General features: G+C 40.3%; 1 protein-coding gene across 3 annotated transcripts in view; it reads right to left on the bottom strand.

The window, feature by feature from the left end:
• Window positions 1–26613, bottom strand: part of TSPAN14 (tetraspanin 14) — an 86568-nt gene that overhangs the window by 2449 nt on the left and 57506 nt on the right. For all 3 annotated transcript variants that reach the window (XM_069068390.1, XM_069068389.1, XM_069068388.1), the window contains 6 exons: window positions 15765–15815; window positions 12618–12764; window positions 10397–10567; window positions 7189–7314; window positions 4584–4628; window positions 1888–2007 (listed from right to left, as the gene is read on the bottom strand). In XM_069068390.1, the coding sequence (XP_068924491.1) occupies window positions 1888–2007; window positions 4584–4628; window positions 7189–7314; window positions 10397–10567; window positions 12618–12764; window positions 15765–15815 (660 nt within the window). The remainder of the gene's footprint in view (window positions 1–1887; window positions 2008–4583; window positions 4629–7188; window positions 7315–10396; window positions 10568–12617; window positions 12765–15764; window positions 15816–26613) is intronic.

Raw genomic sequence — 26613 nt, 5'->3', positions numbered from 1 at the left:
GTCAATCTTAGTTACTTTTCTGCTAAGACACCCAAAAAAAGACAAGCTAAAAAATTATGAATATCCAAAGTCCCACAGCAGATTGAACCACCTCAATTAGATTTGAGGGATTCTCCCATCTTTTTTTTCCCCCAAGTACTACTCTGCCTAATTTTATTTAGCAATAAAAATTAGCTTGCAAAATAAAAAGCAAAACCATACCCAAAAGCCCTGGCCCTTAACAAGCAGAACCAAATGAATTAATAAGCAAAGAAAATGTTTTTTGTTTTTGTGTCCCCTCTCAGGTCTACCTTGAATTCTACCACCTTTTACTTCATCTTCTTTCCCCTTTCTTCCCCCTTTTAAAGAGTTAACAAGTGTGCACACATTTTTGCTTCTATTAATTTAACTCTGAATCATCTCAGATAGATCTTTCCATATTTTTTCTATGTATGTTTCATATTTATCATTTTTTATGACACCATTAATATTCTATTATATTAATGCAATGTAATTTATTCAGCCATCCTCCAGCCACTGAAGATTCAGGTTATATCCCATTTTTTACTACTATAAATTACATGAAGCACCTATGAGTATTTCTGTCTAGCCAGCTTCTTTTTTTGTCATTATAATTTTGGGGGAGGGCCAAAAGACCCAACAATGGAAATGCCTGCTTAGCTCTGTAACTCTTTAATTACACAGTGCTTTCCATAATCTAATTTCTACACATTTACAGTTCCACCTTAGAGCAAATGTGACCTACCCACTCCCACCAATAATTTTTGTACAGCTATAATCTGGTTCAAATAAATAGTGACTACTGCCTTGAAGATGGAAAGTTACAGAAATGGAGTATCCAACCTGATGGCCCAGTTTTCAAAAGCTATGTACTCTGAGGTTGTTGGTATATGAAAAGGGTAAGAGATGCTGTTTCCAGTCAACTAGTCCCAGTCCCTCAATGATGTGAAATGATAATCTGATTATACACATATCAAATGTCTTCTTTAGCACCAGCTAGCAGGGCCAACTACCTTTCCTCTTGAAACTGCCTTCTTCAGTCACCCACCAATTGTTCTATAATTGGCCTGTCTACATGTTGGCCTGGAGTTGTGGGCCCAAGGAGTCCAAACGCTTAGATCCTGGGGTAGCCAGGTGGCACAGAGGACAGAGTGCCAGGTCTATGGTCAAGAAGAGCTGAATTGAAATCTGGCCTCAGGGACTTCTTAGTGGGTGTGACTTTAGGCAAGCTTCTGTCTGCCTCAGTTTCTTCCTCTGTAAAGTAGGGATGATAATAATAGCACCTACTCCCCAGGGCTGTTCTGAGAATCAAATAAGATAATGTCTGTAAAGTGCTTAACATAGTGCCCAGCACGTAACAGGCACTATAGAAATGTTAACCATCATCATCATCATCATATCATCATTACTGTTATTGCCATTGCTGTTGTTCTCCTGTAATTTTCTCTGGCACTTAGTCCTACCTCCAAGTACAAACAGATGCTTAATAAAGGAATGAAGATGAGGTGAATGTCATAAACAGGGAAAGTGGTTTACACTCATGTGAGCCACCTGCTAGCCCAGGCCAGAACTTCTGGTTGATATTCTATAGCAGCAATCAAATCCATCACTCCAGACCAACCAAGTAAACCCTGAATAGATCTAAACTAGGCCTCATCCCCAACAATCTTTTTTGACTTTTTATGTCTCAAAAAAACTCTTTCAACTTTAAAACGATGGAATCACCAGTTGCTGACATAAGCATTTTAGGTCAAAGGCCTGTAACTATTTCAAAAGATTTTTGAAAAGTGGATGGCTTGAAAGAAGAGAAATCGCTTCAGAAGAATCAATGACCCCAGGGTTTTTACTTCTTGCTTTGTGGAGTGGCCAATGATAACTTGTACTGACCTGTAGTAAGGAGACAGCAATGAAAACTCCTGCCACTATGTAAATGTTCCGAGGCAGCCAGGCCTCCAAAGCAGGGATACAGCCTTTGGTGAAGATGGATTCGTCCCATTTGTTCTTTGTCTGCATTGGAAACACACACACACACACAACAGCTTCACTCCTGAGTCACCACATATGCATTCTTATTAGGTCTCCTGAGTGCTGAAGCAAGGGGAATGGTAGGGAAGAACGTGTCCAAGGGGGGAGGTTGAGTCACAGAGGCCTAGAGCTCTTCATGACCTCCAGAAGTCATCTAGCCTATTTATCTATACAATCTACTCCTGAAGTTTCCTATTGTTTCTAGGAAAAAATTTATCAATTCCCCTATTGAGTTTTCAGAGCCCTTTGCAACCTGAGCCCAATCCCAATCTAGCCTCACTGACCACTACTCCTCTTCCCCCTGTTCTACAAGGCAGGCAAATGGCTTTCTTACTTTCCCCCACACATGGCACTCCCTCTCTCTTTCTCTACACTTTTACAGTGGCCATCCCTCCTCAGCTAGACCTCATGAAATCCCTGTCTTCTAAATGAAGCCTTCCCTGATCTCTCTCCAACCTTTAGTTGTTAACTATTTCGTACTTGTTCTTTTTATATTTACTCTCTACATACTGATATCTGTACTTGTTGCTGTCTTCTCCATGAGGAGGTATGGTCCTGTGGAGAAGAAATTGTTCTGATCATTTTATTCACATCCAAAGCACCTAGCATGGTACCTGACAAACAGGAAGTGCCAAATAAATGCTTGCTGATTGATTTTATGTGATTCTGAGAGATCCACTCCTCCTGTCTGGTCTTTTGCAGGCAAAGTAGACATTTGACAACATACTTTTCAAATGACCCCCAAAGGCTCAATTCTGAGAAAGGGGATTCCTAAAAATGGAGTGATGGCTAGCAGCTGTCTGATCTCCAAGTTCACTGACACTGAGGGTGATAGTGTCTTCTGAAGTCTTGAGAGTTAAGAGAGAAAAGATGGAGACAGTGAACTAAGGGACATAGTTAAAGACTATTAAATAACTACACATATGCATACATATATGTGTGTTTCTATACATGTGTGTATGTACTTGCTGAGTCATTTTTCAGATGTATCTGAAGTTAGTATACTTCAGAGGAGTCTTCTTGGCAATGATACTAAAGTAGTTTGCCATTCCCTTCTTCAGTTCACTTTACAGATGGGGAAACTGAGGCAAACAGGGTTAATTGACTTGCCCAGGGTCATACAACTAGTGTCTGATGCCAAATTTGAACTCAGAAAGATAAGTCTTCCTAACTCCAGGTCCAACACTCTATCCCCTGTATCACCTAGCTGCCCTACACACATACACACACACACACACACATATACATGCACAAACACACACATGCACACATACACTAAAACTGGGTATGCATTATTACAGTACAGAAGTATACATATGTAACACACAGGTGTATAAATCAGTTAACCTCTGTCAGAAGAAAGAATGAATTTTCCAGCCATTTTAAAAGCTGGATCCTATAATTACACTTGTTATTATGAAAGCTGGTATTTGTATTTGTGCATCCTTGGCCATAACATGCCACTTCAATAAAGTTCCCTAAATTATTCCCACATTATTTACAACCGATAACTAGAGCAGAGCTGCCCAACTAAGTTTCATTACAATATTTCTAGGACCCTTTCCAGCATTAGCTGCTATCCTTATAAAATGTGAGATGGAATTAAATCAATTAATCAACAACCATTTAAGATATTGCTAGGCACTAGAAATACAAAGACAAAAAAGGAAATAATCCTTGCCCTTCAGGATACTGCATTCTCACACTCACAATTGCCTACTGGGTAGTTACATGAACTGTAACATATACCACAATGTCCCAAAGCAAATGGAATGTTTGTATTGTCTGCACTCCTACTCTTTTCAGTTAAGCATTAACTGAGGCACTCACCCCTAAGTGGCATGGGATCACATTCACGTTAGCTAGGCCTATTGATTCCACATTGCTTATTTCCATGTGGCTCACCATCAGAATTAAGAAAGAAATATCAATACCATATTAACAGTCACCAGCAAGAGGTAAGGTAAATATTTTTCCTAGGTATTTTTCCCTCATGACATACCATGTGACTAAACCAGTCCGATGCTCCCCTCTCTGGGGTATGGATAACTGAACCCTGAATTAGGTCATTTGGGGAACACTTGAGATGAGGGGGAACTGAATGACTCCAATTGCATGTTAATGATAGCACCCAAACAAAATTATTGAACACGTCTGACACCTTTTAGAAACTATGAATACTTTAAATGGACCCTTTAAAAAAAAGAAATTCTCTCCATGCCTAGAATAAGCCTTTTTAAAAATGTAAAAATGAGAGTTTCTGCAACTCCTGAACTCTCCTCTTCCTTCTTTCCCACTAACTTGGCAATAGCTAGTTTGGGGGCCTGTGGTTAATGAAGCTTGAAATTAACATGGATCACCATTTCCTTCTTCCTTTATACCGGCCCAGGGGACGGTGCCTGTTAGGTTACTTACTTGTTCTCACTCTGCTCACCCCTACTGGGTTTGGAATCTCACCTCTGCACTCAGCTCCAAGTTTTCCCAATCTAATTTACACGTGTGTGCTAAATCGGGAAGTTGGACCAAAGGGGATAACCGTGAGCATTAGGGGTTCTCACCATAGTCCTGACATCATATCCACACTGTGTATTCACAACTTTTTGCTGCAAGAGAAATAAGAAAAGATTAGCACCATGGAAGGCTGGCAGGAAGGTGGGAAAGAGAGAAGAAAAGGGGGAGAGAAAGTGGCTTTCTGGGGAAAATCACAAACAATAGATTTTGGCCCATACTAGTTGACTCAATTCAGTCAAGCTACAAATACTGAAAAGCAAAAACTACATTTAGGAAATGCAGTGCTGAGTGATTTGGGGAGATAGACTAGGGTAGAGAAAAATGTCCTGCACATGGGCTTGGTTTCTATCTCTACCCCTTACTAGCCTGTGAGTGAGTTATTGAACTCACAAGTTTCTTCCTCCTAATCTGTAAAAGGGAGTAGAAGCATACCTGCAACTCCTTTAACCTGCCAAGGGTATTGTAAGCAAAGTGCTTTGGGATATTAATAATAAAGACCACCAGTTAGAGAGTATTTGAAAGGTTCAAAAAGTACCTTACATAAGATGCTTTCATTGTATCCTCACAACAATCATGTGAAATAGGGGCTTGTTATGATTCCTATTTTACAGATAAAGGAACTGGGAGGCCCAGAGAGGCAAGCTTGGAGTCACAGAGCTAGTAAATGTCAAATGCGGGATCTGAACTCAGAGCCTCAGAATCCAAGCTGAGTAATCTTTATAAAAGCATCTATGGATGAGATAACATTACAATGATTATTATATTGTTCTAATAGCTCAGGAACAGACTATAAACTGGGAAAATAAAAATTACAATGTTCTCCATATTACCTAAAGAAATCACCTAACTCTTCTGTAGCTTGCTTTATTCATCTGTTGATTTAAAGGCAGGGAGACTTTAGTCAGTCACAAGTTTCTTGAATCCTAACAAGTCTGCACTCATTCAAAGGCTTCACTTAAATAGAGAGAGGGTCAAAGAAAGCTGGAGAGAAAAAAATAGATTCTTCCACCAATTATTATACCACTCCCTGAATTTCCTGTCTCAGGGATATTGAACTCAGGAGAGAAAGAGGGAAGGAAAGAGTCTGTGAACCAGTAATAAAAACTAGGCAATACATTATAGATTAGATGAGAGTAAGAAGTAAGCCCTAGAGATAGAAGCCTCTGGTCCAGACCATAAAACCAGAGTTGGGAGGAACTTTAAAGATGCCTCTCTCCCCTTTCAACACTTTAGACTACAAAGAACTTTCACAGCCCATTTCTTATTTTTGTATTTTATTTATCTGAATACATATGCACTGTCTCCTCCATTAGACAATAAAACTCCATGAGGAGAGGGGATGCATGAATACATGCATGCATGCATATCAGGATACACGTATTGTGTTTGTATGTGTGTACACACATGCACATATGGATGTTCTCATACGTACATGCATGGGTACACCCATGTATATATAGATACACATATGCATACATCACATAAATATGTATGTACATTTAATTACTGAGCCAGACCTTTTCTTCCTTCCCTCTTTAATCTTTCCTTTGTCTAAAAGTACCCCAGTTCAGTATCCCCAAGACAGAAAACTACCCAATCATCCCTACAGGTGTTAGCATCTAATTGGTGGAAGAATCTGCTTGGTTCTTGTTCTCTCCGGCTTCCTTTGACTCCTTATTCAAGTCAAGTCTTTGAGTGAGCGCAGCCTTGTTAAGATTCAAGAGATTTGTGGTTGACTTCAATAGCTTCCTGCTTTCAAATCAGCAATATATGATCCCCTTATTTTACAGATGAATGACTATAAGGTACAAAGAATTTATGTGAGTTTTTTTGGTAACTCAACAGCACAGTAATTCTTACATTCGGAATTTGCAGGCTATTAATTTGGCTACTAGGACAATATAACAACTGTAATATTAACCCATCTATAGATGCCTTTATAAAGACTTCTCAAGCTGCTTTTATAAAGACTATATGGGTATATATGTGTGTATATATTCAAAAATATTTGCCAAATAAATAATCAAATGAACCTTGTCCAAAGACTGCTAATTTGAGAGAAATCAGTGACCAGGTATTAATCTAAGTATAGTGCCTGATACTTGGTACAGAACTAAGTATCAGAGAGAAACTCCTTGGTTTGGATATAAAAGATTCTTCTGATCTACCAGTTTTGGGACCTTAACAAAGTCCATAGTGTTCACAGTTACCCTGTGACGTGCCATGGGTCATTCTTTGCCAGCAGTCCCCTTTCATCAGAAGGCGCTTTTCCAAGCCAATCACTTGTTCAGATACTAACACAGTTCAACCACAGAAACTAAAGCCATAGTCAAAAGAACCTGGTTCTTGTACATGGAGAGAGATGGGAACTACAATGATCTCAACTTTGCAAGAGATGATGGAGAGATCTTCTCCTTGTTAGAAAAGTGGAGCGCTACTAAGACAAAATGTACAAAGGTACAATGCCGCCTTATGCAGTTGCTATATAGGGGCTCAGTGCTTAACTGCTTGGATTCTCATTTTGTTTTTCTTAATCTTACAAAAGTAGGATTCATTTCTTAGACTGATATTCTCAGATATGACTATGATGTACAAACAACAGGCATCCATTTTTTTTAGCCTAAAGAAAGAGAGGAAACAACCACAACTTACTGCAGGATCTGGTACACAGCAAGAAAAGGGGACGCCACATTTCTCTCGGCTGTAGCTTTCTCCACTGCAATTAAAGTACACATTGAGGTCCCAATCTTCAGGGCCGTAGGCCCCACAGCACTGGTTCTACAGGACAAACAAACAGAAATGATCATCATCATCATAGCCATAGCACTGTCATTTAGTGACCAGCACACCATAATTGACCCAAAGTAGATCAAATTTCACCTCTATTTGGTACTGCCCCAGATTCCTCTGCTCAGGAGCCATTTTTAGGACTATATCAATTCAGTATCTTCCTCTTCTGAATCCCCACAGCACACGCTATCAGTTATCACACATTTGACTTTTGAAACTTATTACTGGGCACTAATTCACTATTCATACATGTATACATGCATCCATGAATGTAATCTCCCATTTTATTTATTTTATGAGGTTTTGTATCCTTCATAGGCATTTGGCACACATCAGGAACGGATATCTATTGAGTGACTGATACAATAATACCCACAAACAGACTAGACATTAGGATAATCAGAAGGTGTTTAGCAACATACCCTAACACTCCCCTCCCTCTCTAAAAAAAAAAAAAAGACCAGTGGCAGAGAGGGGATACAGAATCCATCTTTTAAGGAAAATGAGAAGAATGGACAACATCAAAATGTTTTCTTTTATTTAGCACTAGCACATAGTAGAAACATTATAACATATAGTCTACTGGCAAATGAAAGACAAAAAAAGAGACAGAGATAGAGAAACAATGGCAGAGACCCAGACTTAGACAGAAACAGAAAAGGAAACTGTGTCAATTTCCAAAATGGGACAACAGAATCACATGAGAGTTTCTACAACTTTCAGCATCACAACATTACAGTCCCATAGCAGAAATGAGCAAAATTCGGGAGTTATATATGGGTTTTATTGGTTCACATAATACTTAAAACTAAGAAGTCTCATCTTGCTCAGTTATTTAGTTACTTAGAAGAATACTTAGTATTCTTCCATATTTGTGGTGATCTCTTTTCCATTCCCCTTTGTGTAACACAAAACAGATTATAGTCTTTTTTTTCCCCCAGAACAAAAACAAACCAAAAAAGCAAAATGCCTAAGGAAGCTAGCTTCTATCTGAAGAGAAAGAGCAGAGAGTTCATCAGGGCCCACACCCTTCACATGGCCAGGAGCTGGGTCCCCATCCTCATTTCCCACCCTCCTTGAGGACAAGATGTGCTTAGAGATCCTTAGAGCACCTAGGTGCAGAAGAGGGATCAATGGAGGAAGAGAAAACGAAGTAACCAGAAGTCTTAGACAGAAGGATTCAGGAGCTCTGCATGATATCCTATGGAGGAGGCTAATTCTTCTTGCTCTGACCAGGTTTCCTTCTCAAACAGGAAGGGGAAAAGGTCCCTCAGAGAGACAGGATAAGAATAGTCTCCAAACAAAAGAGGATATCCTGTGTATCCTGATGAATCACAGAAAGGCCAGGGAAGGGATTCACTCATCTCATCAACATTCCTATAGGGTAGTTTTAAAAGGAGCTGGATAGTGCACTTGGATAATCAGGATTCTCAGCTATTTAGAAGGGAATGTAATGAAAACCTCCTGAAACTCCATCCCAAGCCCAGAGCACTGCTTAAGGAGAGAAAAGATGTCCCCTTAGGTCCAGAGTCAGGCTATAGCACCATCCTGGATTCTTCAATGCACCTAACAGCAATGGTGGGTTTCTTCCATCATCTAAAGGGACAATGAATGGGGGAGCTTCCCCTTAAAACCAAAGAAAATGGATAGCATGGGAGCCCTCAGGGAGAACATGCTGAAGTCTGTCCTTGGTCAATGTTTATGGGAACCTTTCCCTGACCACCTTACTGTCCTCTGGACTCCCAGTTACCTCCTGACCTAATCAAGTGATTCTAGAATCCAGAAAATCAGTCTAAGAGAATAAACTCTGCATCTCTTAGAAACCTCCACAGTGTCCCTACCACACTGAGGTATTTTAAGAGACATATACGCTTTGATTACCTTAGAAAGTTCCACTGATGCTCCCTCTGCCAACTCAGCCCATCACTTCCTCCATTCCTTAGGAGGACATTTCATGAACTCATCTTCTTTCCCCTCTAAAACCCTCCTCTCCTTGTGACTTCCTTCTTAGTCAATGGCAGTTAATCACTGCTAAGAACAGTATCATTTTCTTAGTTCCTCAGGCTCACAACCTAAGTATAATCCTCAATTCCTCACTATCTCTAACCACCCACCCCATGCACCATATCCAATCTGTTGTCAAGGCCGCCTGATTTCACCTTTGCAACGTCTCTCAAATGTGCCCCCTTGTCTCCACTTTCACTACTCTGGTATATCCCCTCAGCCCTAAACCCCTACAACAGCCTACCTGTAGGACTGCCCACCTATTCCTACCCATCCTCCATTTAGCCACCAAAGTGACTTTCCTAAAACACAGGTCTGACCATATCATGCATCCCTCCCCCTCCAACCTCCCATTCAATAAATTACTGTGGCTCTCTACTGTTTCCAGGATCAAACATAAAATCCTTTGTTTCATGTTTAAAGCCTTTTAAAACTTAGCCCCCTCTTATCTTTCCCTCTTTCTTACACCCTACTCACTCTTTCAATCCTGTGATGCTGATTTCCTTGCTATTCCACAAACAAACACTCCAACTCTCAGATCCAGATTTTCTCTGTCCCCTATACCTGGACTGATCTTCCTTGTCATTTCCGCCTACTGGCTTCCCTGATTTCTTTTAATCCCATCTAAAATGCTATCTTCTCCATAAAACATTTCCCAACCCTTCTTCATTATAATATTTCCTATTCATCCTCTATATAGCATGCTTTATATAAATATTTGCTTGCTGTCTCTCTCAGCAGACTGTGAGCTCCTGGAACACAGGGATCATCTTTTGCCTCTTTTTGTATCCACACCGCTTATCAAAGTGCCTGGTGCTTAATAAATGTTTCTTGACAGAGTAACTGGACGAAATTTTTATCAACTGAAAACCAGTCTTCTGGTAAGGAGTCATTCCAAACTTAGGCTGGTCCTTGGATGTCAGTCATTCAATGTGTTGTGTGTGAACCCATGTTTCCACCTCCACACCAAGATAAAAGATCAGCATAAGATTCCAGGGTAGGAAAGAAGGCAGAGATAAAATATTAAAGGGTGTGGAGACATCCACCCAAGGACAGAGTGACTTACAGCTTTCTGCAGGGAGTCAATAAGGTTCTGCAAATCGATGTCATCTCGGTAAGACTTGATATTGATCTCGAAGAACTCCCTGAACCTGTCCCTCACCCAGTCCTGGAAAAGGAAGGCCAACACAGCAACCGCCAGCTCCAGGAAAAATATCAGCACAATAGCCCCACAGAACTAAAAGGAAAAAAAAAGAGGAGGGGAATAACAGGAAATTGTTACCCAATCCTTCTAGTCCTGAACCCCTCTGTGAAAACTTTCCCACTGTTCTTAGTCACAAGTGATCTCTTTTCCCTGAACTCCTTAACACTTATCATTGGGATAGAGATAGAGACTATACCTATGATGTTGACTTACAACCATAAGGAAGCCACCAGGGAAGAATTACCTCCCCTAATACAGTCTAGCACCTTCTCTACAGCTTAAGAATCTTAGAGAGAGTTGCCTACTGCAGTGGTGTCCAATTTAAACAGAAATGGGGAAATCGCACAAAAGGATCCCTTTGGGCTGCATATTGACCTAGAAAACTACATATTGACATTGTCTGCATTCTACTGTATTTTTCCTTATTTGGTTAAATATTTCCCAACTACATTTTAATCTGCTTGGGACCCAGTCACAGCCACATCATGCCCGAGTATTTGACACCTCTGGTCTAGAGCATTAAGAGGTTAAGTAGTTTGCCTGGGCTCACACAGTCTTGGACTTCAGTCTTACTGGCTATGAAGCTGGCTCTCTAGCCATCTATCCCAGGCGCTCATGAAGCACTTCCCTATTAAACCTGAGCATCCATACTTAATCTCCATTAGGGCAAAATCTCTATGAGGACAAGGTATGTAAGATGCAATCACAGATTTATCTGTATTTTTTATTATTACATAGCAATTTATTAATGGGCAGTTAGACAGCATAGTGGCATAGCAGATAGAGTGCCAGGCCTTAAGTCAGGAAGACTCATCTTCCTGAGCTCAAATCTGACCTTCTGACACTTCCTAGCTGGGCAAGTCACTTCACCTTATTTGCCTCAGTTCCTCATCTATAAAATGAGCTGGAAAGGAAATGGCAAAGCATTCCAGTACCTCTGCCAAGAAGAACTGGATATGACTGAAATGACTGAACAACCAAAAGAAAAATAACATATCAATGTATCCACATTACATAATAGAATGTAACATGCACAGCATTATGTATACCACTGATGTGTTATAATACATTGCTGTGTTAATAATATGTTAATGGTAATATTTATTATCATTCATTGGGAGGGAATAACTTCTGATTCACTCATTTTATGGAAAAAGTATTAAGGCTCATATTCAAACCCCAGTTCTCTTGATCCCAAATTCAGCAGACTTTGCATGCTGCTTTTGCAGTTCCCAGGACTTCTAATACAGTGGTATTTCACCCTCGGGAAATGTTCCCATGCTTGATAATTGACTAGCTGAGCTTCTACCTACTGCAAGAGTCACAGGGAAATTACAAATTTGCCCAGAATTAGAAAATGTTAAGAGCTGGCAGACCTTTAGAGACCAGCTAGGGTGGAGAGGCAAAAGGAACATAAAACATTCAATGTGTGCTATCTAAATTCAGAACAGGGAATACAGAATGATTCACTAAATATAAAAAATAGTACATTGCAAAGCAATGTAACAGGTGTTTTCCCAGCAGATCCTCCAGAATTGTAACTGAAAGCATCTCAAAATGAATTTATCTAAATGTAACTCTATTTTCTCAAAACTCCATAAATATTTCTCATTTAATTCTGTCTAAAAGTAATGGTTTAGGTTTTTTCTTTCTTTTTTTTTGCATTAAGTATCTAATGCAGTAAAGGGGGAAGAGAGGAAGGGAAGAATGGTACATGGAAATATAAGTAACAGGAGGAAATCACTACATATTGATCTTAACCTGAGGAATAAGGAGACTTATTATATTAGGTGCTGCTGGCTACCTTCCCCTCCCCTCTGGTATCTTCCATGTGTCCCAGAGGTGTATGTGTGCTAAGGGCTGGGGGAGAAGAGGTAAACAGCTCTACTAACTAACCAAGTTAAAGTTTTCAAAAGCAATGTTAATTGGCAGACTGGGATTGACTAGTGGGCATTAACTGCTACAAGCACCTGTTTCCCCAGACCTGGTACCCTTTCCTAGTTTTCTAAATGAACAGGGAAATCTTTTCCCCTCCCTCCTTCCTCCAGCACAATCCCATCCACCTGGGCCCAAGTTTACTTACAAACTGCAGGAGGCAGATGTTTTCCCTCAGGGCCCCCACACAGCCAGCAAAACCCAGTGTGAACATCACCACCCCCACAATCAGGACCAGCACCACAGGATCCACACCATGGAGACGAGTCACTTTGGTCAAGTCTGAGAGCACCCCCTGAAGACAGGCAAGGAGACAACAGAGCATTAATCCCAGCAGAAAGGCAGGTGAAAAGCGTCTTGCAAGGAATACAAATTAAGCTAAATGCACATGTTCCCTGCCTTCAGGGGGCTTATAACCTTTCAAAGGAAATGTCACAGTCATACTGGGTTAACCAAAAAGAAAATCATCACCTTAGGGTGCACCCTCCTCTTTTATGAGCCTTTCTTACTAACCTTATTACTAGTAATTATCATCTAACCCTGACCCACCATCCTTTGAATTCAACAATTTAATAAATATTTATTAACTACTCATTATATGCGACTTTGTGCTAGGGGCTAGGGATAAAAATCTGAGGGAAAAATAGCAAGGCATCCTTCAAGAAATTTGTAATCCAATGGGGGGTAGGGGGAGGCAGGGGATGCAGATGGGGTACACAGAGAGAACATGCCTATAAGTATATGATATAAGAGTGTGGGAAAAAAAAAAAAGAAATTCAAATAAAGTAATCTAGAAAAATCTGAGGAAGGAAAAAACAAAGGTTTCCTGTAGAAGGTGACATATAAATTGGGCCTTGAAAGAAGGCAGGGATTTTTAACAAGTTAAGATGTAGAAAGAATCCACAAATACAGTATAGGATACCAGAACAACTGGCTGTCCCATGGCTGGAGAGGAAACTATTTGAAGTAGAGATACGAAATAAAGCTGAAAATATTGGTTGGCAAAAGACTGGGAGAAAACAGATAGGTTTCGAGCATCTGGGATATTCATTTAGTAATTAAGTGAAACATGGAGTGGAGCTAAAGAAGATATGCAGGCAGAGATAAAGGCCTAACCTAGAATAAGGAGGAATAAGGAGGACAGGGATGATGCCAAACAGAATGTGTACTATACAAGATTAATCACAATACTGTCCTGTATTGGTTTTCCCAAAGAAGGAAGGGACTACACTTTCCCTTTCTCTCATATTACCCCCCAAAGGGCTGTATACTCTGAGTATTCAGTGATGATCGAAATATTACGAATGTGTATTCCTAGAACATCTGAAGACTAAAAATCATTATTAATAGGATGATACAATTGAAAATACTATTATCATCACCATCATTATCCTAATTAATAAAACCACAGATTTGTAACTAGAAGAGACCTCTCTGAGGTCGTTAAGTTCAACGGCCTCATTTTATAGATGAGGAAAACCAAGTCCAGGGGGGTTAAGTGACATGCTCAGGGTCATACAAGTCCTGTGCTACTACTACTACTGACAAAGGATTCAAAACCTGGATCTGACTCCAAGGTCCAAAGCTCAAACCACTATACACCACACTGCCTCTCAATGATAAACATCTAGTCCAACCTACAGAGCAGAGAAAGGTTCCACATTGCCTTTGATGAAAGAAATAAAAGCATTCAAAAGGGGGAAGGGAAAAAAAATGCAATGGATTCAAGGCTTCCTGACTGGTATTTAACCAGCTCAGCTTAATCCACATGAGAAAGTGAGATCTGATCACTGGCTCTTCATAATAACCAACAAAAGAAGAAGAGGCATTATTATTATTGCCAGGTAAGGCTTCAGCCTCCTGGTAAATAACGTAAATGTTTCCAGTAAATTCAGGAAACACTGAAGCTCAGAACCATATTTACAATCCAATTTGTACAGACGTAGACTAAAGCTGCCACAAGGTGGTGGTACAAGCCTATGGTTTCGAGGAGCTTCAAAACCACCACTTCCAGTGTTAGAACTTAACCCCAGATGCTGTAACCGGATGCCCAAAGGGAGACTTATTAAAAAGAGGCACGGAGGGGACACCCTAGGCACCTCTAAACTTCTAAGTGGTCTTCCTTCCAAATCCCCACCCATCACTCTAGAACACAAGACTTTTTTAACACTGCATGACCCTGGTCCAAAGGATTTTGTACAAAGATCACATAATCATGTTAAAACTGGAATAAACCTTAAAAGATCACCCATCTATTGAACTTAAAAGTTCATAAGAACAAAAAGATCATTCAGAGAATGGCAAAGCAAGAATCAGAACTCAGGTTTCCGTGATCTTTCCACCACATCTTACCTCATATGGCTGGGCTTTCAGTGCCTAGCCCATAATTTTAATAAAACTATCATACTACTAGAACTGGCCCCCAAGAAAGATGCTATTAAGTATGCCCTCTCTGCCTCTGGTGCCTGATCACACAAGATCCTGATACTCTGTACTACAGTTTAATATGCAATTTTCCCTAGACCTTTCAGGACAAAGAGACCTATGTGCTGAAGCCTGGATCCTATAGAAATAGTTGATGGTTCAATTCCTTTAACAAAATCACACTCTAATGAGGAACAATATTATCTAGAAGCCTCAGCAGGTAGGGAGGTTAAGAATCAGTCGAGCTTCCATGAACAGAAACCAGGAACCAAAAATTTAGGAAAGCAGCATGCCAGAAAAATTACATAAGTTATAACTTAAACTTGGGTGCAAGGAGGCAGATTTGGGAAAAATGTAAGGAAGAATTTTCTTACATGTAGAATTATCCCAAAATAGAATGGATTGCTTTAGGGAGACAGTGAGCTCCCTCCATCACTGGGAAAGTTTAAAGAAACAGCTGGATAGGAATCTATCAGAAATTCTGTGAAGGATATTCCTGCATTGGAAAGGAGGCTGGACAAGAAAAACACTAGTGGCCATTCCAACTTTTAAGGTCTCATGATTCAAAGGCCAAAAAATTTATTTAAAAGTACTGGCTTTGTGTGGGTTTTAATCAATTCAAATTTTTCAACACCAGCACAAATAATGCATGAGGCTATGTTTAAAAAAGAATTAAAGAGGAAAAGTCAAGTCTGAACTAGCATTTGTTATAGTCAATAGCAGTCCTGGAAGTCTGCCAAAAGCCAAGACAAAGGCTGCCTTGCTTCATGGTTTGAGGGGTGTAGAGTTTTGGGGGAGTTGGTGGGGGCTGGGAATGACATGTTTGCTGTCTTCAAATATTTAAAGAGCTACAGTTCAAGAGCGCTCTTACCTTCTCGCTCCATGCCCAGAGTCCAACAGCAAGAAAAACAACTCCAGCTAACTGGAAGAGAGGAGAAAAAAAATTAATCAGAGGCCACAGACAATGGAAGCCCATCTTGGTGTAATATACAGTCAGCCAGATCAACATAAGAGGCATAACCATAGTCGGTCTGGTAAACAGAACATGCATAACCACTGTCAGGGTAGGCACGAGTGTCATGGATACATTGTGTTGGTGGGTCTTTAAAAGAGATCTGTCAAACTATTATGTGAACTGAGTTATTTTTCAGCTTCAGAACAAAGAAGCCGTTGTCTTGTTCAGTTTGACTTTCATGAGGAATGGGACCATTTTAGGACAAACTTGGAACAGTCTCCTAAGCCCTCTAAAATATTCCGGTCCAGATGAAATAGAAAAGATGAACTTTTTGGAAGGGGAATTTAGCAAGATTACAACTCTAGTTCTGTTATCAATCTGATACAAAAGCAGTATATCAAACAAGTAATAGAAACTGCATCAGATCAAGCAGAATCTAAGAAAAGTTCCCTCCTAATCTGAGACCTATTTGGGGGGATCTGTACTTAATTAACGCCCTAAAAGACAGTCAAAGACATGAGTTTAAGACCTACCCCCTAATGGATAATTGGCTCTGTGTAATCATGGACAAGTGAGTTAGCATGAAGGGCCCCCCTGACAACTAATTCTTACTGAGGAGTTGACATCTGAATTTATGCAATTGCAGATCCCTGGCACAAAAAAAAAAGTGTATGAGAATTGTGCTAGCTGTCAGATACAGACAAAATGAAAACCCCTGCCTTCAGGGAGCTTATGTTCTATTAATGGGATACAGCAAGTATGAAGAGTCATCCTTGACTATGCCCTCTCCCTCACCCCCCCATATCCAAAATCTTTTCCATTCCACCTCTTCATCATCTCTTGACTTTCAGTCTCTACCCTAATTTAAGCCCTCATCACTTCTCATGTGGACTAGTAAAATAATTGGTCTTTTTACGTCCAGTCTTCTCCTCCAATCCATTCTCCACACAACTGCTATACTGATATTCCTAATTCCTAGGTATGACTCCATAAATCTCACACATAGAAGTCTCCCATGACTTCCCTACTGCTTCTAGGAAAAAAAAATATCAACCCCACAACTTGCCATTTAAGGTTTTCCACAATCTGGCTCCTACTTGCTTTACCAGTATTATTTCAAATTATTCTTCATATGCTCTCCATTGTAGACAAACTGGCTTCCTAGCTTTTGTACTCATCACTCCATCTTTCACCTCTACGGGTGATCTCCTTTCCATATAGAGGCTGAACTGTCTCACCTCTAATCTAGAATCCCTAGGTTCCATCAGAGCTGAGAAAGATTTCTGCATGAGGAGAGGGGCTGAGTTAATTTCTTTTCTAACTCTAGTATTTCATATCCTACCCATATATTTTCCCTTCAATATTTATCTTCATGTGTATAATGGTGACAGCTCACCATTGTATTATAGCAGTATACAATTTCCAAAGTGTTTTTTGTTTTCTCCCAATCTTCCTATAAATTATTGAGAACATTACCTCATTTTATAAGTGAGGAAACATAAGTCTAGTGAGGTTCCCTCTCTGAACTCCATTCCTGATTCTGTTCCTAAAACCTCCTGACCCTCAAAGTTCACTCTACTCCTGGCCTTACCATACTGGAAGTACATGCTTCCTGTGACTGGCCGACCCCTCCCAGAAACTCCATTGTAAGCAAATCACCCAGGCAAGTCACATCTTCGTTCCCTTCCAGGCCCTACACAGGTCATTTTACACTAGGCCTGCACAACCAACGGCCCTGCCAAAGAATTTCTTCTGCATACAAGGGATGTTTTCCTCTACATTTTTCGAAGGCCCCCCCAAAATCCTTGGGTGTGCTGCAGCCTGGGTCACAGATTGTGCAGGCCTGTTCTACATTAAGCTCCCAGTCTTCCTCCATGTTCTTTTCAGTTTTCTTCTGTGTGTTGTCCCCTCCCCCTCCACTAGAATGTAAGCTCCAGTGAGGGCAGGGGCTGTCTTTCTGCAATGGTTATTTCCAAAGATTAGCACTGTGCCTGGCGTATAGTAAGCACTTAGTACTTCTTTTAATGGCTAGACTTTAGGTCAAGCATAAAATCAAAAGTGAAGTATACAAAGGTATTACCCACCATCAATAGGTTACATACTTTGATGCACTTTTCTTACAATGACAAGGTATTTACACTGATTACCCATTCTCTCCCCTCCAACCCCCCTGGGAAAGCCAGCCTAGGCCAACAGAACAGTCTACATACAAATTGAAGAAAATAATAAAACTAACTTGACCTATTCAAGTTAGAACCAAAGCCCAACCAAATGAGCTGGACCATCAAATACTCATCTGGCCCCTTACTGAAAGCAGAATATGGAAAACCATCAAATACTCATCTGTCCCCTTACTGAAAGCAGAATATGGAAAACCATCACTAGTCATATAATACTAAACTGATTAAGTGCCAAATGAACTTAAACTCAAAAATAATGCCCCCCCACACACACACACACACCATCCTTCCCATCTTATTTTATACCCACCCCTAAAGAAATTAAAGTCCATACAAATTCCTAATGAAAGCATTCCTAAAACAGGGCTCAGGGGTTTTGTTTAAAAAAACAAAGCACTGGAATGATCTCAGCATAATGTTAATGAACACCTTCTAAATTTCAGAGACTGAGCTGATCTGGAACTTTCTACAGCAAAGCCTTAACTTTCCAAGCTTTCATCTCAGCTCTCCTATTCTTTACTCCTTACAACTCTACTTCTTCCTGATGGGGTACCTGGGGTCTAAATCAATTTGTAAAACCAGTGTGTAAAATCACGTTTCCCTTTCCCAGCCTCAAACTCTGCCCCTTCCCCCCTCTATCCGCACTCTGCCTAGGCAACAACTTGTGACTCCTTTGTCCTAGCCTAATCTCCTCATGTCTCCTCCCATTTGGCCCAAATCTCATCTCCAAGTTAAACTATCTATGCACTGAAGTCACAAGTTCCTCTCAGTTAGCCCTAACTTTTATCTATGCACTGAGGTCCCTTACATCCATCACAGCCCTGACAATGGCAGCCCTACACTTTAAAAGTAAAAGCCTGTGTCCCCTTTCACTTGCAGGTCCCCTAAGGACTCTTGCCCGTGTAAAAATAAACTTCTACAACTCTCACTCCAATTAAGCCTGAGACCTAGAATTCTTTCCAGACGCTATTGCAGATTTTCTGGTCTTAGATAAGATCAGAGTTCCTGCTAAACCTATTGGGAGCTATCCCTCATCATTCCCACTTATGTCACCCTGGACATTAATGCCACCATGCTATTGTCCTCCCCTTACTGATCGATTATCTTTAATTTACCCCATCTTTACCATGTTTTCTCCCATGTTGTCTACCCCATTAGATGGTGAGATCCTAGAGAACAGGAATTGTCTTTTGCCATTCTTTGTGTCCTCACTCAGTGGAGTGCCTTTAAAGCTTACTGACCCATCTGGGTCTCAGTTTCTCCATTTGTAAAATGAAGGGAATGGATTAGATGATCTTCTCTAAGGTGTCCTTGTAATCCAGGCCCATAGTTTTAGAGCTGGAAAAGAACCCTAAACATCATCTACATCACGAGCTGAAGAGGTCACCTAGTCCACTTAGCCAGTCCTTCCACCATACAGAAGAGGTGATTTGCAAAAGGTCTAGTCTAACCTTCCTTAGTTCTTTCAACTAAACTAGTGGATGGGGGCTGGGGGTGGATAATTTCTCTTTTTCCACCTCACTAGTCTTCCCATGGATTTCCTCACCCTCAGGGCTATTCAGCACTAGGGATCTAGAGAAAGTCAAAAACAGTACCTGCCCTCAGGGAGCTCACAATCTAATGGAGGAGATCCATGGAAAAAAATTTGCACACACAAGACTGATGCAAAACAAACTAGAGATAATCAATGGAGGAAAAGAATTAGCATTAAGAGGAAGAGGAAAGGCTTCTAGCAGACCTTAGAATTTCAGTCTGGAAGGAAGTCAGGAAATAGCAATGAAGAGGGAGAGTATCCCAGGCATGGGACAGCCCAGAAGAATGCCAGGAGTCAGATGGAGTGTATAGTTTGTAGAACAGCAAAGACATAGGTGTCCACAGATCAAAGAAAAATAGCTAAGGAAATTTCTAGCTCACAGGGTAGGGTCCTCCAGAGGTTCAAATAAGATAATGTCAACCATCAATAAACACTGAATATAACCTGGTCAGAGCCAGGCCCCAAAAAGAAAAATAGTCCCTGCCCTCAAGGTACTTACAATCTAATGGGGGAGGGGTAAGGAGGGTGACCATAATAAAAGGAAGCAGAGGAATAAAACTGGAAGATAAACCAAGCAGAACAACTGCTGGGAAATGAAAATGGTTGGAAAACTCTAAGCTCTCTACAAAGGGAGGCCTTGGAAGGAGTTCATGGCTTGGCTCTCCAGTCAGAAGAATGTGTGTAAAATATGTAAAAGCTACACAGTTTTTGTTTTTTGGTTTGTTTGTTTGTTTGTTTTCAGAACAGTAACATCCTCTTAGTCTTAGAGAGTGGCCTGGGGTACCTGAAGGTTAAATGACTTGCCCAAGGTAACCACCCAGGAAGCATCTGGGGCAGAACTTCAACTCTAGGTCTTCCTGACTTTGCCATTCACATATGTGCCCTATTTCTCAAACAGCCTTACATCAATTATTGTCATTTTATTACTATTCCACACAATCAGCTAAAAGTATTGCAAGAGAAATTGTCTCTTCCTCTAAGTCTCCCCTTTTTCAGGCTTAACATCCCTCATTCCTTTTAATATTATTTAATATTTGAATTAATTAATGCTGTGGCCTGGGTAGCACCTCAAAGATGATCCAATATATACAAATTTGAACTTAATTAAATAATTCAAATTAGCACCACCAAGCAATGTGTCAGATTCATCAGAAAGTCAGTTCCAGAGAAAAAAAAATCATTGTAATAACTAATGTGTTGGTCCAGAAAATAGGCAATGAAATACACTTCCCCACACACACACAGAACAGAGGTGAGGAACACTGTCAGATTTCTGTCACTTTACCACCTATTTGTCCTAAATATTACTTATTGGTTACAGAGGCATCTAGGTGACTCAGTGTTTAGAGGGCCTAGCCTGGTGTCAGACCAGACTTTAAATCCCACTTCAGATATTTACTAGTTGTATTACCCTGGGTAAGTCATTTAACCTGTTTGCCTCAGTTTCTTAATCTATAAAATGAGGGTAATAATAGCACCCACCTCCCAGAGCTGTTGTGAAAACAGAAAGAGGTAATCATTGTAAAGCCCTCAGCACAGTGCCTGACACCATTGTACATGCTCCATATTAGTTATGACTGTAATTGTGGTCACTATTATCATAACAAGAAAGGTTTCAAATGGAGGGGGGAGGAAGGATATTAAAGATTACAGGCAATATCTGGAGAAGACAAACATAAAAACAAAAGGCACTGAAGCACTCTATTTTCCAAAACTACTGTGTGAAGGAAAAACTTCATTTTATTTTGTTTTAATTAAAATTTTCATTTGTTCCTTTCTTCTGACTCATCTAAATGAGAGCTCAGAGGGAATGAAGGGTACTTGCCTTCCTTTCTCCATAAAGCATATTTCACATCCTTTGCCCCTTCCTTTTTAGTTTTATTCTCTGTTGACATTTTTTTTTAGACCATCAAAGATCTAGGCCAGATATCATAACATTCTCTTCCTAGTTACATGATCTACCTCCTCCCAAATTTCTCTTTGGATGATTGAAGTCTAAGAACCAGTACAGATTTTCCCATTTGGGGATTGGAGGGGGACAGGACTGGCAGTGGATAGAGATTTATCTTCCTGAACTCAAATCTGGCTAGAGACACTTACTAGCTGGGTGAACCTGAGCAAGTCACTTAACCTGTTGTGCCTCAGTTTCCTCATCTGTAAAATGATCGGGAGAAGGAAATGGCAAGTTACTCCAGCATCTTTGCCAAGAAAACCCCAAATGGGGCTTCAAAGAGTAGGCCAGAACTGAAAAACTACTGAACAGAACATTTTTTTATTCTTAACTTAATGAACTCCCCCACACCCCCAAATAGTACAAAGTAGAATGAAAAAAATAAGGATTATGTAACATCATTAATTTCTATTCTATACATCTTGCTTTCTCTTAAAATATATGATAAATTCAACATGACACTTTCCCAGCTGTCCTGCTTATCTTACTTCCTTCTGTTTTGTCTGGTTTTTTTTTTTTTAATGCTTCTTTTTTTCCTGGCAAATTTATCAATACCTCCCCTCTCCACCACAAATGGAAAAAAGAAAAACATAGTCTTTATAACAAATAAGAACATCCAGCAAAATAGATCCCCACATTCACTACGTTCCCAAACTTTATTTTATTTTTAGGGCAGAATCAGATAAACAACAGGATGAGGGTTTAGGGGCCTGGTCAGGGACTGGAGTCTGATACCACACATTCATTCCCTGTCAACTTTGCCATGGATACTCTGTGGCCCATGTCCCATGGGCAGTGCTAGTGACTAGAGGTAAACAAGATGAGAAACTGCTTAGGGCACAGCAGCCAGCCCAGAACAAGGACCATTGTAGGTTGGTTTTTATAAATGTACATATTTTTTGGTAACAGAAAATTCTTTTTATGCCTAAGTGGGCATAGTACAATGGGAATTGTGCTAAGTTTAGATTCAGGCTCAAATCCCACTTACTCCACTGTGTGATACTGGGCAGACTCATTAACCACTGTGCCTCACTTTCCCCTTCTATAAAATATGAGGGTTGGACTCAGTGGTCTCTAAGATTCCTTTGTTGAAGCATTTATTATTTTTTCTTAAAAAGCAATCTTGTTTGTAAAACTGAAAATATTATGAAACATTTTCTCTTGCCTAATAAAGAATTCTTTTCCTTACTTCCCAGTCTGAAGGTTAGGATACATGAGGACAAAGAAAAAAAAAAAAAGCCTTGGGATAGCTAGGTGGCACAGTGAACACAGCACTGGTCTTGGAGTCAGAAAGACCCGAGTTTAAATTCGGCCTCAGACACTTAACACTTACCAGCTGTGTGACCTTGGGCAAGTCACTTAACCCTAATTGCCCTACCTTCCCTGCTTCCAAAAAAAAAAAAAGCCTTTTATTAGACAAATGGATGAGTATCTCTAAACTGGATAACTTCATGGCCTTGACCTCCTCTTGCCCACCCTCCACCCAGCATTAGCTGGATATTGGCCCATCTAAAGACAATTTCCTCTCACTATCCCCAGAAGGTTAGAGTCTACCAGAGAAGTCTTCCCACTCAATAAGAGGTGCCTCTTCTATTCAATTTTGACCCTCCAAATAGAACTATGGGAGGGACTCCATTGACTATTCTATGATGTAGATCAGGAAAGAAGGGGATCAGGAGTGATCAGGAAAGAAGGGGATAATTGTCATCCGCCAATTATTGGATTCCTATAATCACCTAGGTGGTACAGTAGATAAAGTACTGGGCCTGGAGTCAAGAAGCCCTGAGTTCAAATAGGTCCTCAATGACTACTTGTGTTACCTTGGGTAAGTCACTTAAACTCTTGTCTGTTTCAGTTTCCTCAGCTGTAATATGAGGATAACAATAGCACCAACCTCTCAAGGTTGTCAAGGACCATGCGAGACAGCATTTGTAAAACACAGCTCAGTGCATGAAACGTAACAGGCACTAACATAAATGCTGGTTGTTTATTATTATAAAGGTTACCTAAAATTGTCTTGAAGTAGAGACACATCAAGAGGACACAGGAAAACGCATTCGGTGCACCTCTAAGTCAGAAATGACTTGAAATCAGATTATTCTTAAATTGTCAATCAGTCAATAAATATTTATTAAGCACCTACTCAGTGCTAGGTATTATGCAAAGTTTTGGAGAGACAAAATGAGGCAAAAGACAATCTCTGCCCTCAAGGAGCTTATAGTTTAATAGGGGAGACCACAAGCAAACAAATAAGTACAAGGAAAGTACCTATCAAAGAATAAGGCCTAAGACTGGACTGTTTCTGTCTGAGGGTGTCTAAATGCAGAGTTTTGTTAATATTTATATTAATATTAATTTGTTAATTAATATTTATATTAAAATTAATTTGTTAATTAATATTAATTTATTAATAGGTTTTTTTTACACCTTCTTGCTCTAATCTATGATGCTATGTATTTTGTGACAGGTCAAATGGTGAATGTAACAGTGAAGGTTCAAAGCCTCTTACAAACTTTGACTAAACAGATCTGGATTCATAATCCCTTGTGGCTGGTTCCTGACACAGGACACATTTCTCTGCCCCACCTCCCCTACCTCAGTACCCCCTCAACATGTGAAATAGGTTTACTGTAACCCTAAAGAAAAGTTTTATCCCGGTCAGTTAATACTTTTCAAACTGTATTTAATTAATCAAGTCTGGTTCCGAAGAAAAATACTAGAAGGAACTCTTTGTACAGGTGGAGGGGCTAGGGGAATTTAATGCTGCATATAAATATTCGATATGTTGGTTAATTTTGCTAACTTCCTATTTATTCTTTATCATAAAGGAAGACGATCAGGGAGGGGATGACGAGACAGAATACACGTGACAGAAAAACAAAAGATATCAATGATAACATTAAAAACAAGGTAAAATATAATTTTTAAAAATAAAATGTATTGGGGCAGCTAGGTGGGACAGTAAATAGAACAACAGCCCTGAAGTCAGGAGAATGTGAGCTCAAATCTGCCCTCAGACACTTGGCACTGAACTAGCTGTGTGACCTTGGGCAAGTCACTTAACCCCAATTGCTTTGCCATTCCCCCCTCCAAAAAAAAATAAAAAATTGTATTTAGCAACAGCAGTAGCAGCAGCAGCAGCAGCCATTTATTACCACAGCCCTACGGAGTAGGCATTATTCTTACTTCTAGAGGTTATCACCTCTATTTCACAGGTGAGGAAATCAAGACTCAGAAAGGTGGTGATCTGCCCAAATGCTGAATGTCAGACCCAGAACTCCAGATTCCAAGTCAAATGCTCTCTCCATTTTGTCAGGAAGTATGCCAAGAAAAAGGGATCAAGGCTTCTTGGAAAGGGAATGTCCATAATTCCACTCACCACCCTTGTTACTTACTCTGCAGACCAAAAGTCCCTTTCCTAGAGCCAGCATTCCCCCAATATCAGATTTGTTGTTGTTTAGTCGGTTTTTACTGGTGTCAGACTCTTTGTGACCCCTTTTGGGGTTTTCTTGGCAAAGATACTTCTACAGTTCCTTCTCCAACTCATTTTACAAATGAGAAAACCAAGGCAAACAGGGTTATGTGACTTACCCAGGATCATACAGCTAGTAAGTGTCTGAGGCCAGATTTGAACTCAGGAAGATGAGTCTTCTTGACTCCATGCCTGGCTCTATCCACTATCCACCTAGCTGCACTGCAGATGTCAGGTTTCTCCCATTTAAATGTCATTTTCTCAAAGCCAGGGACCATTTCACTTTTGTATCTCTATCTCCAGCAACCAGCAAAGTACTTAGCATATAATTATCACTTAACAAATCCTTCTCATTGGTTCATAAATTCATCCCAGATTCTGGCATCAGTCTTCCTACCTGGCTCTAAAAAAGATGGAGAATTTCAGGTCTAGCCTCAGCCCCAGGGCAATGTGAGCTATCCCACTGATCTCTCATAATTTTCCACCAGAGGTGCTGTGTTCTAGTAGAAACTGGAGGTCCACCAGGGAGGGTTGCCAGCTAAGCAGGGATGCCAGAAAACAGAATCAGCACTGCCTTGAGCAAGTCACAATCTCCCTGGGCCTCAATTTCTTATAAAATCAGTGGTTTGGACTAGATGGCTTCTAAGGTCCCTTACAGGTATAGGGTCTATGATTCTATAGAACTGACCTCCTTAGGACCATAGACTGAAAGCTACAAAAGCTTTAAAGAGCCTGTCACTTTACAAAAGGGGAAACTGAGGAAACTTCCCCAAAGGAGCTAAGCAACTGACCCTTCATCACACAGGTAGCAAGAGAAAAACTGGGCAGTAAACTCAGGTCCCCCAGCTTCTCCAACTCCAGCTCGATCCTGCCCCCAACCTTTTCCTCAGGTCCTTTTGATGTTCAGGTTTTGAGATACAGTACTTGCTAAATCTGATGTCCCTGCAATCAAACCTTGGGTTCACCGTCTGGTTTTTGTTGTTGTTTTTTAAAGTGGGGATAATAACCAAGCTACTGATCTCAAAGGGAGCTGGTCTTACTTTGATTTGGCAGACCTTAATTGAGTCTAACCATCCAATTAATTGTCTACCAAAAAAAAAAAAACAACCCACCATTCAGGCATTTAAAAAAAAAGTTCTAAGAGGTTCTTCCTTATTTATCAAGTTCAAAGTAAAATGCTGACAGAAAGGTAAATATGGTTTTTTGGCTCTCCATCCTCAAGTAACCTCAGGACTCTGCAAAACACCCCTTGTTCATTCATTCAGATAACACCAGAGAGCTTGCTCCTGCAGAACATGGGCCTCAGTACTGCAAGAGTTGCAAACAAGCACAAGACACAGACGCGTTCCCTCGATGGGCTTTAGAAAAGCCACAGTGAACTGTGGGAGTCAGAGCAAGATGCCATCATGGACAGTTTCCAAGGATATGTTGCTTTTGATCTAGGCTTCCAAAGCAAGAGGAAATCATGAAGAAGCTCAGTCTGATTCAACAAATACTAATTGGGACCCCAGGAAATGAAGGCAAGGGCCTAAGGTTTTCAACACCACCGGAGCTTTTTGGCCAGATTTTCTGCTCCAAACAGTGTGTGTGTGTGTGTGTGTGTGTGTGTGTGTGTGTGTGTGTGTGTG

Source organism: Petaurus breviceps, unplaced genomic scaffold (assembly GCF_028583685.1).
Source record: "Petaurus breviceps papuanus isolate PSGF00001 unplaced genomic scaffold, PetGlider_PUasm1.0 90762, whole genome shotgun sequence".
Taxonomy (NCBI): Eukaryota; Metazoa; Chordata; class Mammalia; order Diprotodontia; family Petauridae; genus Petaurus; species Petaurus breviceps.
This window is presented reverse-complemented; position numbering and strand designations above follow the sequence as displayed.